We start from the raw sequence: 16,782 nt of genomic DNA, 5'->3' as shown, positions 1-16,782 counted from the left end.
CACCAAATGGAAGAATAGACAATCAGGGAGGAGCTACCTGGACTTATCCAATAAGAAATGCTAAGGGCTGGATTCAATCTGTTTCGTGGAAGATCTGTGTTAAAATGTAAAGGTAATTTTAGATTGAGCCGACATATTCAGCGTTTACTGTGAATGCAGTCTCCGCAAACGCAGGAACATTGCCTTTTAAATTTCCATCGCAAATTTTCCCGCAATACTTCTGCGATACACATTAAATCCAGCCCTAAACCTTAAAGAATATCACCCTGGTGGTGTGATAGGAAGGTAAATGACCTTCAAGTATGGCTAATAAGGATGCAAATTCATCATTTAATTCACAAATGAATGCAACTGACATTGGCATAGATGGCACGTGAGGAAAAACACAGGAGAATTGCTCAGCGTAAAACAATTTATTGATTTTAGTGTTCCATCATATTACACACAATGTTGAAGGCCATCAATCTGAGGAAACATGCATTGACACACACACATACACCCACACATGGGATGCGAAATTGTGCTTTACAGAGACCCACGCTGCTCTCTCTGTCCCACTCTGAGGTCATATCCTGTTTGGTGCAGCAAGAGCCCTAGACGGTGAATATGTAGAAAGTCTGACGGAAACACACACTGACAGGACACACAGACACACAACACACACGGCACGCTCGACTTATAGGACAGGTATCTGAAAGGACATGCTCTCACAATTTACTGACAGCTTGTTTTCACACATTATCACTTGGTTACACACAGAAATATATTTCTATGGTTACACACGGCATCCTCTCTATTTCAGATTAATTCAACGTGAAAACATCTAGAGATTTTAGTGGTAAAACACTTTCATCAAGATCCAGAGTAATAAGATCAACAACAACAAAAAAGATTGAGACGTGTAACTTGGTCATTTCCTAAGGGGACTAGGTTTTATCATGCCATCGATATGTCAGATTGATTTTGACATACCATCATTGATGTGCTGTTGTCTCAAGGACATAATGACTTGTCTAAATCCCAGATGGATTAACATTAAAGGTAGACTCAGCGATATGATGTAGATGCAGAAAGTCAACAGCATAGTAGGTCAATTTCCACAAGAACTAAGAGCAATGAAGCGTGAAACTCAAACTTCCCCGCTGTTTTGGTCCTGTGGCTGTGGCCACCATGCTGTGGACACCGTGAAGCGTGCACCTGCACAGATACTGTGAGAGAAGTCTTGCATCTCGCTCATTTCGATATATGCGGTGCTGCTCGTGGCAACGTCAGTCCACTGAGTCTACCTTTAAAGGATGAGATATTATTGCTTCACTGCTGCTCATGCATTATTACCAAAGTACAACATTAACTTCGATGCTAAGAATGGAAGTATGTACTGTACTGTGAGAGACCATTTGTTATTCTGTCCTTAACAAACTATCATGTATGTGGATTTACAGTGTCAAGCATCTTAATACTGGTCCTGGGCAACCCACTTGTGTGCAAATTCTGTTACAACCCAGCACAAACACCTGATTATTCAACTAATCAGCTAATCATCAAGACCTTGGTGTGCTATCAGGTGTGTTAGTGCTGGGAAGAAACAAAACAGTTCACCCCAAAGACCAGGATTAAGAAACCCCTGGTGCTAATCTAAAGTCTGTCAATGGTGTTGTAGATGAATGTTATGGTGGTGTTATAGAATACTGCGTCTGAGTGCTAACAGGGATTATGGAGTGTTTTATAGTCGTCTCTGTGTCTGACAAACACACAGGAATAGTACATCGGTCTTACTGTTTCTAGTGTACGAAACATTCAGGAGTTTTAAAACAATGTGAAATTCCATTTTGAAGCGAAGCCACAACCATCCATTTCCAGTGGTGTTGAACACAACTTTGTCTAGGAGCTGTTCGTGTTGGTTTTATCGGCTCTGCAGAGGAAGAGAAGCCAATGAAACAGAGGCAGTAATGTTAGAGGCAGCATCCCAAATAGCAAACTATTCCCTAATATAGTGCAATGCTTTTGACCAGGGCCCTATAGGGAATAGGGTGCCATTTTGGGACGCAGCCTCAGTGTTTATATGAAAGACAGACAAGCCAGACAAGGCCATCTCTCTTCAGACTGCACTTAAACAAGTAGCTTTAGTGGTCTTACTGACTCTGGTCTCCCAGACGTCGGCTCAGGTCCCTGGAGGAAGCTGCTCACGCTACAGAAGAAAAAGGAAAACAAGTCAGAAGGGAATCTGGGGTGCAGTGGTAAATATATCAAGGGCTACATTCTGTGGACCATATTGAATCAATGGTATTCCTTGTGGGGAAGGCCGAACCAAATATAGTCAAACGAGTATGTTTCAAATTGGAATTCTACATCTCTTTCTCAGACTCATCTTATTCACCATCTGTGATATATCACCATAATTAATCATCAATAAACCATAGATTATGGTAATACATGGAAGACAAATGCCTTGCGGGATACATTTATCACGTTTACATATTATTACAGAGTATGAAAGTAGTCAGAACAAACACACAGGTGAGAAGGCTGATCCAACCTACAAGCCTTTCTGATCTTAAACAGGATCATGTGATAGATGGGAGTCTAGTTAATAGAGAACAGACATGGGGGGTATATAGTTTCTGTTTCTACAGCCGTAATAATAAGGGAAGGGAGTCGATGCTTACGTCGAGCTCAGCGCCGCTTCCTTCAGCTCCTCGTCAAGGCTAAGGGGTGAGAGTTGACAACGGAAGATAGTCAGTTACAGTGAAGAGGAGGAGAGGAGAAGAAGGGAGAGAGGGATGTGTAGACTGGGCTCACCTAATGATGCACTCTGGGATGTGGACGTACTCTATGGGGATGAGTTCCTGCAGCTCAGCCAGGCTGTTCACATACTTTATCTTATTGCTGAACTTGGTGCTGTGACAAAACACACAAACACACATATGTAAGTGGATGTGCACACTCCTGCTATCTTTATCTGCCAGATTATTTTATTTGAACAGAGAAATGTACACTGAGTGTACAAAACATTAGGAACACCTTACTAATATTGAGTTGCACCCCCCTTTGCCCTCAGAACAGCCTCAATTCATCTGGTCATGGACTCTACAAGATGTCAAAAGCGTTCCACAGGGATGCTGGCCCATGTTGAAACCAATGCTTCCCACAGTTGTGTCAAGTTGGCTGGATGTCCTTTGGGTGGCGGACCATTGATACACACAGGAAACTGTTAAGGGTGAAAAAAAACAGCAGCGTTGCAGTTCTTGACACAAGCCAGTGCGCCTGGCACCTACTACCATACCGCGTTCAAAGGCACTAACATCTTTTGTCTTGCCCATTCACCCTCTGACTGGCACACATACACAATCCATGTCTCAATTGTCTCAAGGCATAAAAATCCTTCTTTAACCTGTCTTCCTCCCCTTCATCTACACTGATTTAAAGTGACATCAACAAGAGATCATAGCATTCACCTGTTCAGTCTATGTCATGTAAGAGTAGGTGTTTTGTACACTCAGTGTATACCATGCTTTCATGAAGTATTCACACCCCTTGACTTTCTCCACATTTTGTTGTGTTACAGCCAGAATTTTTAAATTGATTAAATTGAGATATTTTGTCACTGGCCTACACAAAATACCCCATAATGTCAAAGTGGAATTATGTTGTTTGAATTTTTTTAAACAAATTAATTAAATATGAAAAGCTGAAATGTCTTGAGTCAAGTATTCAACCCCTTTGTTATGGCAAGCCTGAATAAGTTCAGGAGTAAACATTTGCTTGACAAGTCACATAATAGTTTGCATAGACTCACTTTGTGTACAATAATAGTTTTTAACATGATTTTTGAATGACTTCCTCATCTCTGTACCCCACACATACAATTAACTGTAAGGTCCCTTAGTTGAGCATTGAATTTCAAACACAGATTCAACCACAAAGGCCAGTTAGGTTTTCCAATGTCTCGCTGCAAAGAAGGCACCTATTGGTAGATGGGTAAAAAAAGCAGACATTGAATATCCCTTTGAGCATGGTGAAGTTATTAATTACAATTTGGTTGATGTATCAATACACCCAGTCAATACAAAGATACAGACATCCTTCCTAACTCAGTTGCCGGAGAGGAAGGAAACCACTAAAGTAATACTGCAAAAGATTTGGCAAAGCAATTCACTTTTTGCCCTGAATACAAAGTGCTATGTTTGGAGCAAATCCAATACAACACATTACTGAGTACTACTATCCATATTTTCAAGCACAGTGGTGGTTGCATCATGTTATGGGTATGCTTTTTAAAATTATTTTCTTATTTCACCTTTATTTAACCAGGTAGGCCAGTTGAGAACAAGTTCTCATTTACAACTGTGACCTGGCCAAAATAAAGCAAAGCAGTGCGACACAAACAACACAGAGTTACACATGGGATAAACAAACGTACAGCCAATAACACAATAGCAAAGTCTATATACAGTGTGTGCAAATGTAGTAAGATTTGGGAGGTAAGGCAATAAATAGGCCATAGCGGCGAAATAATTACAATTTAGCAATTAAACACTGGAGTGATAGATGTGCAGAAGATGAATGTGCAAGTAGAGATACTGGGGTGCAAAAGAGCAAAAAATAAATAACAATATTAGGATGAGGTAGTTGGGTGGGCTATTTACAGATGGGCTGTGTACAGGTGCAATGATCGGTAAGCTGCTCTGACAGCTGATGCTTAAAGCTAGTGAGGGAGATATAATACTCCAGCTTCAGTGATTTTTTCAAATTCGTTCCAGTCATTGGCAGCAGAGAACTGGAAGGAAAGGCGGCCAAAGCAGGAGTAGCTTTGGGGATGACCTGTGAAATATACCTGCTGGAGCGGCGTGCTACGGGTGGTGCTGCTATGGTGACCAGTGAGCTGAGATAAGGCGGGGTATACCTAGCAAAGACTTATAGATGACCTGGAGCCTGTAGGTTTGGCAACGAATATTGAAGCGAGGGCCAGCCAACAAGAGCATACAGGTCGTATATGGGCTTTGGAAACAAAACGGATGGCACTGTGATAGACTACATCCAATTTGCTGAGTAGAGTGTTGGAGGCTATTTTGTAAGTGACATCGTCAAAGCCAAGGATCGGTAGGATAGTCAGTTTTACGAGGGTATGTTTGGCAGCATGAGTGAAGGATGCTTTGTTGCAAAATAGGAAGCCAATCTTAGATTTCATTTTGGATTGGAGATGCTTAATGTGAGTCTGGAAGGAAAGTTTACAGTCTAACCAGACACCTAGGTATTTGTAGTTGTCCACAATTCTAAGTCAGAACCGTCCAGAGTAGTGATGCTGCTCGGACGGGCGGGAGGGTGCGGGCAGTGATCGGTTGAAGAGCATGCATTTAGTTTTACTTGCATTTAAGAGCAGTTGGAGGCCACGGAAGGAGTGTTGTATGGCATTGAAGCTTGTCTGGAGGTTTGTTAACACAGTGTCCAAAGAAGGGCCAGAAGTATACAGAATGGTCTCGTCTGCGTAGAGGTGGATCAGAGAATCACCAGCAGCAAGCGCGACATCACTGATGTATACAGAGAAAAGATCAGCCCAAGAATTGAACCTTGTGGCACCCCCATAGAGACTGCAAGAGGTCGGACAACAGGCCCTCCGATTTGACGCACTGAACTCTATCTGAGAAGTAGTTGGTGAACCAGGCGAGGCAGTCATTTGAGAAACCAAGGCTGTTGAGTCTGCCGATAAGACTACGGTGATTGACGGCGTCGAAAGCCTTGGCCAGGTCGATGAAGACGGCTGCACAGTATTGTCTTTTATCAATGGCGGTTATGATATCGTTTAGGACCTTGAGCGTGGCTGAGGTGCACCCGTGACCAGCTCGGAAACCAGATTGCATAGCGGAGAAGGTACGGTGGGATTCGAAATGGTCGGTAATCTGTTTGTTTACTTGGCTTTCGAAGACTTTAGCAAGGCAGGGTAGGATAGATCATCCCCACCGCAGCCGCTTTCCAATCTTTAGGGATCTCAGACGATACGAAATAGAGGTTGAACAGGCTAGTAATAGGGTTACAACAATTGCGGCGGATAATTTAAGAAAGAGATGGTCCAGATTGACTAGCCCAGCTGATTTGTAGGGGTCCAGATTTTGCAGCTCTTTCAGAACCTCAGCTATCTGGATTTGGGTGAAGGAGAAATGGGGGAGGCTTGGGCAAGTTTCTGTGGGGGGTGCAGAGCTGTTGACCGGGGTAAGGGTAGCCAGATGGAAAGCATGGCTAGCCGTAGAAAAATGCTTATTGAAATTCTCGATTATCATAGATTTATCGGTGGTGACAGTGTTTCCTAGCCTCAGTGCAGTGGGCAGATGGGAGGAGGTGCTCTTATTCTCCATGTACTTTACAGTGTCCAAAAACTTTGTGCTACAGGATGCAAATTTCTATTTGAAAAAGCTAGCCCTTGCTTTCCTAACTGCCTGTGTATATTGGTTCCTAACTTCCCTGAAAAGTTGCATATCACGGGGGCTATTCGATGCTAATGCAGTACGCCACTGGATGTTTTTGTGCTGGTCAAGGGCAGTCAAGTCTGGAGCAAACCAAGGGCTATATCTGTTCTTAGTTCAACATTTTTGAATGGGGCATGCTTATTTAAGATGGTGAGGAAAGCACTTTTAAAGAATAACCAGGCATCCTCTACTGACGGAATGAGGTCAATTTTCTTCCAGGATACCCGGGCCAGGTCGATTAGAAAGGCCTGCTCGCTGAAGTGTTATAGAGAGCATTTGACAGTGATGAGGGGTGGTCTTTTGACCACGGAACCATTACGGACGCAGGCAATGAGGCAGTGGTCGCTGAGATCCTGGTTGAAGACAGCAGAGGTGTATTTAGAGGGAAGGTTGGTCAGGATGATATCTATGAGGGTGCCCGTGTTTACGGATTTAGGGTTGCACCTGGTAGGTTCCATGATAGTTTGTGTGAGATTGAGGGCATTGATAGATTGTAGGACGGCCGGGGTGTTAAGCATATCCCAGTTTAGGTCACCTAATAGTACAAACTCTGAAGATAAATGGGGGGCAATTAATTCACATATGGTGTCCAGGGCACAGCTGGGGGCTGAGGGGGTTCTATAACAAGCGGCAACAGTGAGAGACTTATTTCTGGAAAGGTGGATTTTTAAAAGTAGAAGCTCGAACTGTTTGGGCACAGACCTGGATAGCATGCCAGAACTCTGCAGGCTCTCTCTACAGTAGATTGCAACTCCACCCCCTTTGGCAGTTCTATCTTGGCAGAAAATGTTGTAGTTGGGGATGGAAATTTCAGAATTTTTGGTGGCCTTCCTAAGCCAGGATGCAGACATGGCTAGGACATCAGGGTTGGCGGTGTGTGCTAAAGCAGTGAATAAAACAAACTTAGGGAGGAGGCTTCTGATGTTAACATGCATGAAACCAAGGCTTTTACGTTTACAGAAGTCAACAAATGATAGCGCCTGGGGAATAGGAGTGGAACTGGGGGCTACGGGGCCTGGGTTAACCTCTACATCACCAGAGGAACAGAGGAGGAGTAGGATAAGGGTACGGCTAAAGACTATAAGAACTGGTCGTCTAGTGCGTTAGGGACAGAGAATAAAAGGAGCAGATTTCTGGACGTGGAAGAATAGATTCAAGGCATAATGTACAGACAAGGGTATGGTAGGATGTGAGTACAGTGGAGGTAAACCTAGGCATTGAGTGACGATGAGAGAGGTTTAGTCTCTTGAGGCACCAGTTAAGCCAGGTGAGGTCTCRGCATGTGTGTGGGGTGGGACAAAAGAGCTATTTAAGGCATTTTGAGCGGGACTGAGGGCTCTACTGTGAAATAAAACAATAGGAACTAGCCAAGACAGCAGTGAGACAAGACATATTGACATTAGAGAGCGGCATAAAGCAATCACAGGTGTTGATCAGGAGAGCTAAGACAACAACGGGTAAATGGTGATGAATGGGCAGAGCAGGTCAGTTAGGTACATACAGGACCTGAGTTCGAGGCTGGGGCCGACAGGTAAACAAAATGAGGTACCGTGTTATTGAAACAGTCCAGGGGGCATCAGCCGTGTAGCCGAGTGATCATAGGGTCAAAAGAGCAGCAATAGGTGAGTCAGGGTGCTGTTCGCTAGTCACTACTACGCTAGGCAAGCAGGGGACACAACGTTCAGAAAAGCTAGTGGGCCGGGGCTAGTAGATGGTTCTTCGGCGACATCGTAACAGAATAGCCTGTTGAGACCACATCAGGCGATCACATCGGCAGTCCATTCGTGATGGATCGGCGGGGCACCGTGTCGACAATAAAGGGTTCAGGCCAATTGGCAAAGGAAGTATTGTAGCCCTAGAATTAGCTGGTATATGGGCCTAGCTCCAGGCTAGCTCAAGGCTAGCTGCTGCTTGCTTCAGGACAGAGGCGTTAGCTAACAATAGCCACTCGTTTGCAGCTAGCTAGCTGCGATGATCCGGTGTAATGATCCAGAGCGGCAGGAATCAGGTGATATGGTAGAGAGAAACAGTCCGATATGCTCTTGGTTGATATCGCGCTGTGCAGACTGGCAGGTGTTGTCCGAGCTAAAGCTGGCTGATGACCGGGAAAAAGGTGAAGACTGCTAGCCGTGGCTAACAAAGACTAGTAGCTAGTTAGCTGGTTAACTCCTGATGGAAGTTCCAGTTATAAGGAATAAAAATAGCAGATCCGTACTACATTGGGTGAGGTGGGTTGCAGGAAAGTATATTTAGTTCGTAGATAGAAAGTGAGATTAAGATATATACGAAAAAGACCGGTTATTTACACGGGATAAGACACGGGAACAAGACAAAGACATGGATGCTTGTGATTGTTCAGGATAAAAATAAACGTAATGGAGCGAGGCACAGGCAAAATCCTAGAGGAAAACCTGATTCAGTCTGCCTTCCACCAGACACTGGGAGATGAATTCACCTTTCAGCAGGTCAATACCTAAAACACAAGGCCAAATCTACACTGGAGGTGTTTACCTAGAAGACAGTGGATGTTCCTGAGTGTCCTGGTTACAGTTTTGACTTAAAACTGATTGAAAATCTATGGTAAGACCTGAAAATGGTTATCTAGCAATGATCAACAACCAATTTGACAGAGCTTGAATAATAAAAAATAATAATAATGGGCAAATGTTGCACAATCCATGTGTGGAAAGCTCTTAGAGACATCCTGAAAGACTCACAACTGTAATCATTGCCCAAAGTGATTTAATATATCAAGATATACTAGTTTTCCTTTCCTTTTCTTGTCTTTTTTTTATTTTTACAAATGTTATACTTTTCTTGCACTTTGACATGAGAGTATTTTGTGTAGCTCGTTGACCAAAAAAAATGACACATCAATTTTAATCCCACTTTGTAACAACAAAACGTCATGGGATGTGAATAATTTCTGAAGGCACTGTCTACATGTGTTTACCTTATGAAGGGCCTGGTGATGGCTAGGATGGTCCTTATAAACCAGGACGGGTGGACAATGATGAAGGATTTCAAATTCTTCCTGAGCCTGTAACCAAACATTCATAAAAATTATCATATTGAGTGTTTGTGTGTGGTGGCATGATACAATGTTATTACAGTTGAACACATGGGGAAATACAGTTGAAGTCGGAAGTTTACATACACCTTAGCCAAATACATTTAAACTCAGTCAGGAATTGTGAAAAATACAGTTTTTCACAATTCCTGACATTTAATCCTAGTAATAATTCCCTGTCTTAGGTCAGTTACGATCACCACTTTATTTTAAGAATGTGAAATGTCAGAATAATAGTAGAGATAATTATTTATTTCACCTTTGATTTCTTTCATCACATTCCCAGTGGGTCAGAAGTTTACATACACTCAATTAGTATTTGATAGCATTGCCTTTAAATTGTTTAACTTGGAGTCTCAAACGTTTCGGGTAGCCTTCCACAAGCTTCCACAATATGTTGGTGAATTTTGGCCCATTCCTCCGAAAAGAGCTGGGTAACTGAGTTAGGTTTGTAGGCCTCCTTGCTCGCACACGCTTTTTCAGTTCTGCCCACAAATTTTCTATAGGATTGAGGTCAGGGCTTGTGGATGGCCACTCCAATACCTTGACTTTGTCCTTAAGCCATTTTGCCACAACTTTGAAGTATGCTTGGGGTCATCTTCCATTTGGAAAACCCATTTGCGACCAAGCTTTAACTTCTGACTGATGTCTTTAGATGTTGCTTCAATATGTCCACATAATTTTCTTCCTCATGATGCCATCTATTTTGTGGAAGTGCACAGTCCCTCCTGCAGCAAAGCACCCCCACAACATGATGCTGCCACCCCCGTGCTTCACGGTTGGGATGGTGTTCTTCGGCTTGCAAGCATCCCCCTTTTCCCTCCAAACATAACGATGGTCATTATGGCCAAACAGTTCTATTTTTGTTTGATCACACCAGAGGACATTTCTCCAAAAAGTACGATCTTTGTCCCCATGTGCAGTTGCAAACCGTAGTCTGGCTTTTTTATGGCGGTTTTGGAGCAGTGGCTCTTCCATGCTGAGCGGCCTTTCAGGTTATGTCGAAATAGGACACGTTTTACTGTGGATATAGATACTTTTGTACCTGTTTCTTCCAGCATCTTCACAAGGTCCTTTGCTGTTGTTCTGGGATTGATTTGCACTTTATGCACAAAGTAGATGTTGTAACCGACTTGCCAAAACTATTGTTTATTAACAAGAAATTTGTGGAGTGGTTGAAAAACGAGTTTTAATGACTCCAACCTAAGTGTCTGTAAACTTCCGACTTCAACTGTAAATACATGTTAATCCTATCACATTTTATCCCGTGGTCCTGACTCTATCCCCTTGCACTTTTTCATACTACAAATATAATTAATCCATCAATCTACTCATCCATGAATCAAACATTGTAAAAAGCAACCTACCTCCTGTCAATCATCTGGTAGCACTTCTTGAGCCAGCCCATTCCAGGCATCCTCCTGTGGGGCGTGGCTCCGTTCAAATAGACAATCATATAGTCCTCTGCCACCATCAGCTCCAACGTGCTGATCACATATCTGCCAGCAGGACATACAGCAGGGCAAGTACACATCAAACTACTATCACTGACTTCGCTGATAACTACTTTATTGAGGGAGAATGTACTTACTACCACTGTGATATGAGGTTGCCTCACCTAGCTATCTTAAAATGAATGCACTAATTGTAAGTCGCTGTGGATAAGAGCATCTGCTAAATGACAAAAACGTCAAATGTAAATCAATCTAGTCACTAGATTCTAGTGTATGAATTAAAACATGTCCAAAGAGTAGAGAAACATCTGAAATATCACTGAAATGAAGAACAAGCGAGGAGTATGACAGTGAACAATTGGAAGGTACATGTAGAATAGTTACAACATTGCTCTTCAAGTTATTTTTCTTCGTAATAAAGACAGACAAGAACTTAACCATAAAACGCAATTAGTTATCAGTATATGCATCAAATAATCTACAAATAATGTGTGTATTTGTTAGGTCACAGGTCTACGTTTCGAACCAGGGATAGGGGAGTAAGGTCGGGAATCATTCCGATCCACACAAGATCTGAGTAATAGCTTGCTTGACATTTAAAGGTAATTTCAGATTGAGCCAAAATATTCAGCAATTATAGTGAATGTGATCTCCGCGTACATCACCTTTAAAAGGTGCCTAAGTCAGTACTAATGAGAGTGAGGATAGGTGCAACTTACAGGAAGAGGTTCTCCATGACTTCATGGTAGTCCTCACTGTCACTGTCTGGGAGGAAACACGCTGCAAACACTATGATGGCGTTCACTCCGTTTCCATAGTACCCTGATGAAGGAAAAACAACACTTCAAAAGAAATATTAAAATATTACCCACACTACAACAGTTTACAAGAGTACCCTGTCTCAGAGGCTAGATCGTGGGTTGGGTCTGGGCTGGGTGGGGTAGGTTAGGGTGTTGTTGGGTGGGGTGTTTGGCTGTTTCGTTTCTCAGTTTGTTTGTATTTCTCTCTGTCATCTGCCATCGGTATGTCAGTGTATGTCTGAATATTACATTTTTTACCTGTAATTAAGTCCCATTACATTCCATGAGATGAAAATCTGTTTTGTACGGGAGACCCCACCAAGAGAAAGGAGGTAAAATAAGGTATATAAAAAAAGAAGGTATAAAAACACCAAACAACAATCAGAACTTTCCTGTACCTCCATGGGATATAACTCTCTGGTAGGGCTCGATGATCTTCATGTTGATGCGGTGTTCCTGCTCTCCGATGACCACGGCCCTCCACAGCTTCGCATCCTGACGCTCCTCCGCTGCACTGCACGTAGGAATCGGCTCGCACGGCTCTTTTGATGTGTTACGATTGGCTGTCGGGGGTTCTGGTTTGAGGAAAAAAACAGAAACACAGCTAGTAGAAAACACAGACATACTATAAATTCAACAACAAACATTTTATTACGAGGGAAATTAGGTATACGGAATTAAATGTTCATTTTCATTGATACAGCTTCCCAAGTGGTGAAATATCTTGTTTGGTATATTAGTCTGTGTCTGAAATGGACCTATACTGTAAAGTGTACTTAGGAGTGCCATTTGGCCGTACTCCTAGACTGACTCACCCTCCCAGTCCAGCTCATTGTCGGTGTAGTCCAGATAGTCTGTGTCGTCAGGCGTATCCAGGTCGTCCACGTTAATGTCCAGGTCATCGGGTGTCTCTAGGGCGTCGTCTTCACTCTGGTCCAGCGAAAGGCTGATACGCGGGGCGGAGAGCTTCTTCCTTTGGGAGGGGCCACCCGGCGTGCCCTGCAGGGGCAGTGAGTTGGGAGGGGCTACAGGGAGAGAGGGGGAAGAGTCACTGTAAATGTTAGAATGATCCATCTATCTCTCTTCATCACTCCTTATCTCTTGTGGAGTGGTGGGTTATGGCATTTTGTCTGGTTGTCTTCTGTGCTAAAGAACATTTGGACTTTTAAATGATATAGCAGTAAATGTGCATTAGGAATGAGTTAATGTGTCTGTATGAGTAACTAGCCTCATCATGCTGCTGTATGTAACTGTGAGAGTGTGCCTAATTAAGTAAACTGACAGCTCAGTCCTGCAGGTAGCCAAAGAGTAATGATGGAATAATAACCTATCACACACAGAGTTGCCGGTGTCTAACTGAGGCTCACCTGGTCTGCCCTCGGCCACCTCTGAGCTCATCTTACTCTGAGATGCCAGGTCCATGCCCTCATCACCCAGCGGGACCTGAAGAGAATACAGAGACCAATGACATACTGAATACAGACTCAATAAAGAGTGTGTGTGTGTGTGTGCGTGCGCATGTGTGAGTTTGTCCATGTCAGAGAAGGCTGGTAGGAGGAGCTAGCTCCTCTGGTGCAACTGTGTGTGTGTGTGTGTGTGTGTGTGTGTGTGTGTGTGTGTGTGTGTGTGTGTGTGTGTGTGTGTGTGTGTGTGTGTTGTCCCATCTAAACCACAGGCTTTTCATTTCTTGCACCACAAGAGAATACATTTTCACTTCAGCAGACAGGGTCCACCAAACCCTCTACTGTGGTTCTTCAAACCTCTACATTGCTGGGCGCGATCATCATCATCATCCAAAATATTCCCTATACTACGAATCATCCAAATATCCCTATACTAAGACTTCCAAAACATAGGCACAAACACAGGCATACACAACACCAATAACTTTCATTGCCACTATACCACACACGTACACATGGATTCTGATGCTAATATTGTAGGTATGGTGGAGTGGGCCTGAGGCACCATTAGTGTTGTAAAATCTGTGAATGTATGTGGGACTGCCTTGGCAGCAGCTAATGGGATCCCATAATAAATACAATACAAATACTAAGACATCATCCACAATAGTCCCTATCCTAGACATCATCCACAATGTGCCTATTACTAAGACATCATCCACAATAGTCCCCTATACTAGGACATCATCCATAATAGTCCCTATACTAAGACTATTGATACTGCGTACCAGTGACGAGCTGAGGGAGGGGAGGATAACAGGGATGGGAGTGGAGGGAAACGGGGAGAGGGAGGGGTGGGAGGGAGTAGAAAAAGAGGAAGGGAGTGGAGGAAGAGGGGGAGATGAGGAGGGAGGAGGAAACAGGTAGAACGATCCTATCCACTTCCATACATCAATACCAAAATTCGAGATATAAGGCATGAGGGAGTGGGGGAGGGAGGGAACAAGGTAGGGAGTGAGGAAGGGATCTAAGTAGCGCACTACTCGAGAGGCGAGTTAAGGGAGGGAGGGAAGCGCCATGGAAACTGGTAGGTGCATGGCAGGCGCAGGGACGTATAGGGACCGTACGGCCGTGGTCTTGGGAAGCCGACGGCATATATGTGCGTGACGTGTCGAAGAGGGACATGGCTATGTGCCCGGTAGTAGATGCTGGGACACGGATGGAGCCAGGAAGCGAGCGGTGCGGTGAGGGCGGGGTTGGGTGGGGGTCGGAGGGCCGTAGTGACGGGGGAGTAGAAAAGAGGAATGGAAGTGGAAGAAGAGGGAGAGAAGGAGATGAGGGAGGGGAGTGGGGGGAAGACGCGATGATTTTTGGGGGTTTTGAGAAGTTAGAGGAGTGGGAGGAAGAGGGGGAGAGGCAAGGGAGGGGAGTGGAGGAAGAGAGGGAGAATGAGGGGAGAGGAGAATGAGAGGGAGAAGAGGAGAAGAGGAAGAGGGGAGAGGGAGAAGAGGGAGGGAAAGTGGGAGGAGGGTTGGGGTAAAAGGTCGTAGATCTCTCCTTCTCTGTGAATTATCCATCCATTTCTTGCAGGAGGAGGCGGAGAGAGGATGGGGAGGAGGGTAAAGCTGTTACATCATCAGCAGCCCATCTCCTCCCTCTCTCCTCCGTTCTCTTCTTCCCTCTCTCCTCTTTTCAGTCTCTCTCCTGATTCAAATGTCCACATCGCTCACTCGAGCACAGATTGGGCACAGATGCAAATGAACCAACCTTCACGTGCACTCACGCACATGAAAATACTGAACTGATCCTAGTTTCTCTTCCAGACGGGAGAAGAAAAATCTGATTGCATTGGCAATGCAACAAACAAAAAACATGCTGATTAGAATAGCTGAATTCCGAACAGCAAAGATGAATTACATACTGCTGATTCACACACACACATACACACAGACACACATATGGTCGGTATAGCAAGACCAGCATCAGCTGCTTTGCTCCATGGACGGCGATGAACCGCCTAATACACACACCGCGCAGCACAGCAACCAGTGCTGATGACAGCAGCCCTCCCTCTCTCTCCCTCTCTCCTGTCTCTAGAAAATAAATACATCTCTCTCTCTTCTCCCTTTTTCTTTATTCTGCATCACATTTAACCCAACCACTCACCACTACTGGGGCACGGGAATCTCTGTCCTTCTCTGTCTCAGAGCATGGATTTCAGCTGTATCTCCCTTTTTGTCTTTATTTTCCTCCCAGGCTCTTGGTAGAGATGCTCAGCTTACAAACTGCTCACAGCTTCCACCATTTTGTGGTCACATGACACAGGCTGGCACCAAATAAGGGCAGTCCCCTGCTTCTCCAGTTGTGCGTGCGTGTGTGTTATTATTAGAGGCCAACTGAGAGGAGTTGTAAGCCTGACTGCGCAGCTAAAAGAGGTTTTTATTATCCCTCAGGGCTAAAAGAGAAACAATGAGTTGAAAGGAAGCAGTAGAATTAAAATGAATCCCTTGCTTTCACTGTCTAAGACAATCGATGTATTTTAGAAGCCATTCCATGTTCTTTGATTAATCGAAATAAATCAATCAGAAAATATTGTAAATACGGAGCAGTGCTTTATGATGAGCATTAAACTGTATGACTACCACCTTTACTAATGTTCTAATTTTACGACCATTTTCTAGTTCCACCCACTATACATGTTCAGTTATAACTACATCATGTCCTCTTCACCTTAAATTGCTTCAGTGTCTCCTAAATAAACACACCTACCTCCAGTCTCATTCATCTCCCATATTTCTCCATGTACAGTATCTGCCTTATTGTCTTCATTATAATATATATACATATATAAAATATAATGCACTACCTAAGGATAACAAGCACTTGATATTTCAATCAAACAATAGAAAAGGAATACAGCATCTCCTCACCTAATGCAATCAAGAATTWAAAAAAAATTAAAACAGGAAGATCGAACAATAGCCAGTGTCTCCTACTACACAATAGAGATGTGGAACTTTAAATTATGAGCAGGGATTTCAAGTATACAGTAAATAGTTGCAAACGCTGGTTGTTAAACCACAAAACTTAATTCTACATAGTTGGAAGACCTTTCCTCTGAGGAGATCCTCTTTGGACGGGCGCATGTTTGTTTGTTTAGTCACTCACCTCTGTTCTTGGTCTCGGTCTCACCAGTTAAACAGGAAGAGATAGGAGCCTGAAAGTACAGCACACATGACTGCTGCCTGTTTGGTACAAAGGTCGGTGCCACGATGTCCTGCCACCGTCATACCTGTGTGTGTGTGTGTGTGTGTGTGTGTGTTCCTTGACTTCTCCATGACATTTAACTACATTTTCATTAATATTATATATAGCTTACAAGAAAAGGTAAGCATTATTGACACTGGAAAACTGTGTCCAATCCCATGTAGACCTACCACCTCCTGCCATTGTGCCCTTGATCAAGGCACTTAGCCCCCCACAGAACTGCACTGTTAGTCACGTTGTCAACATGTGGTCAACCCTCCATCTGGAGAGCTCCTGGGTGTGCAGGCTTGGCTTTTTCAACATTACAACTAAATACATTTGTCTTTA

At 43.7% G+C, this 16,782-nt stretch overlaps 1 protein-coding gene across 3 annotated transcripts; it reads right to left on the bottom strand.

The window, feature by feature from the left end:
* Positions 1–398: 398 nt before the first annotated feature.
* Positions 399–16,458, bottom strand: LOC111981363 (protein prune homolog 2). Of its 3 annotated transcripts, none has more exons than XM_024012592.1 (11): positions 16,357–16,458; positions 13,153–13,228; positions 12,601–12,810; positions 12,184–12,360; positions 11,705–11,807; positions 10,899–11,030; positions 9,415–9,501; positions 2,800–2,898; positions 2,667–2,705; positions 2,137–2,188; positions 399–1,912 (listed from the first exon to the last, which is right to left on the bottom strand). In XM_024012592.1, the coding sequence occupies exons 2-11, from the start codon at positions 13,205–13,207 to the stop codon at positions 1,904–1,906; spliced, it is 963 nt and encodes a 320-aa protein (XP_023868360.1). In that variant the 5' UTR covers positions 13,208–13,228; positions 16,357–16,458; the 3' UTR covers positions 399–1,903. The 3 variants fall into 3 exon arrangements, with proteins under 3 accessions (XP_023868360.1, XP_023868357.1, XP_023868359.1); XM_024012589.1 differs by having other exon boundaries at positions 2,141–2,188; XM_024012591.2 differs by lacking the exon at positions 16,357–16,458 and adding an exon at positions 15,355–15,649 and having other exon boundaries at positions 2,141–2,188.
* Between the last annotated feature and the right edge of the window lie 324 nt (positions 16,459–16,782).

Source organism: Salvelinus sp. IW2-2015, linkage group LG20 (genome assembly GCF_002910315.2).
Source record: "Salvelinus sp. IW2-2015 linkage group LG20, ASM291031v2, whole genome shotgun sequence".
NCBI classification, from domain to species: Eukaryota; Metazoa; Chordata; class Actinopteri; order Salmoniformes; family Salmonidae; genus Salvelinus; species Salvelinus sp. IW2-2015.
This window is presented reverse-complemented; position numbering and strand designations above follow the sequence as displayed.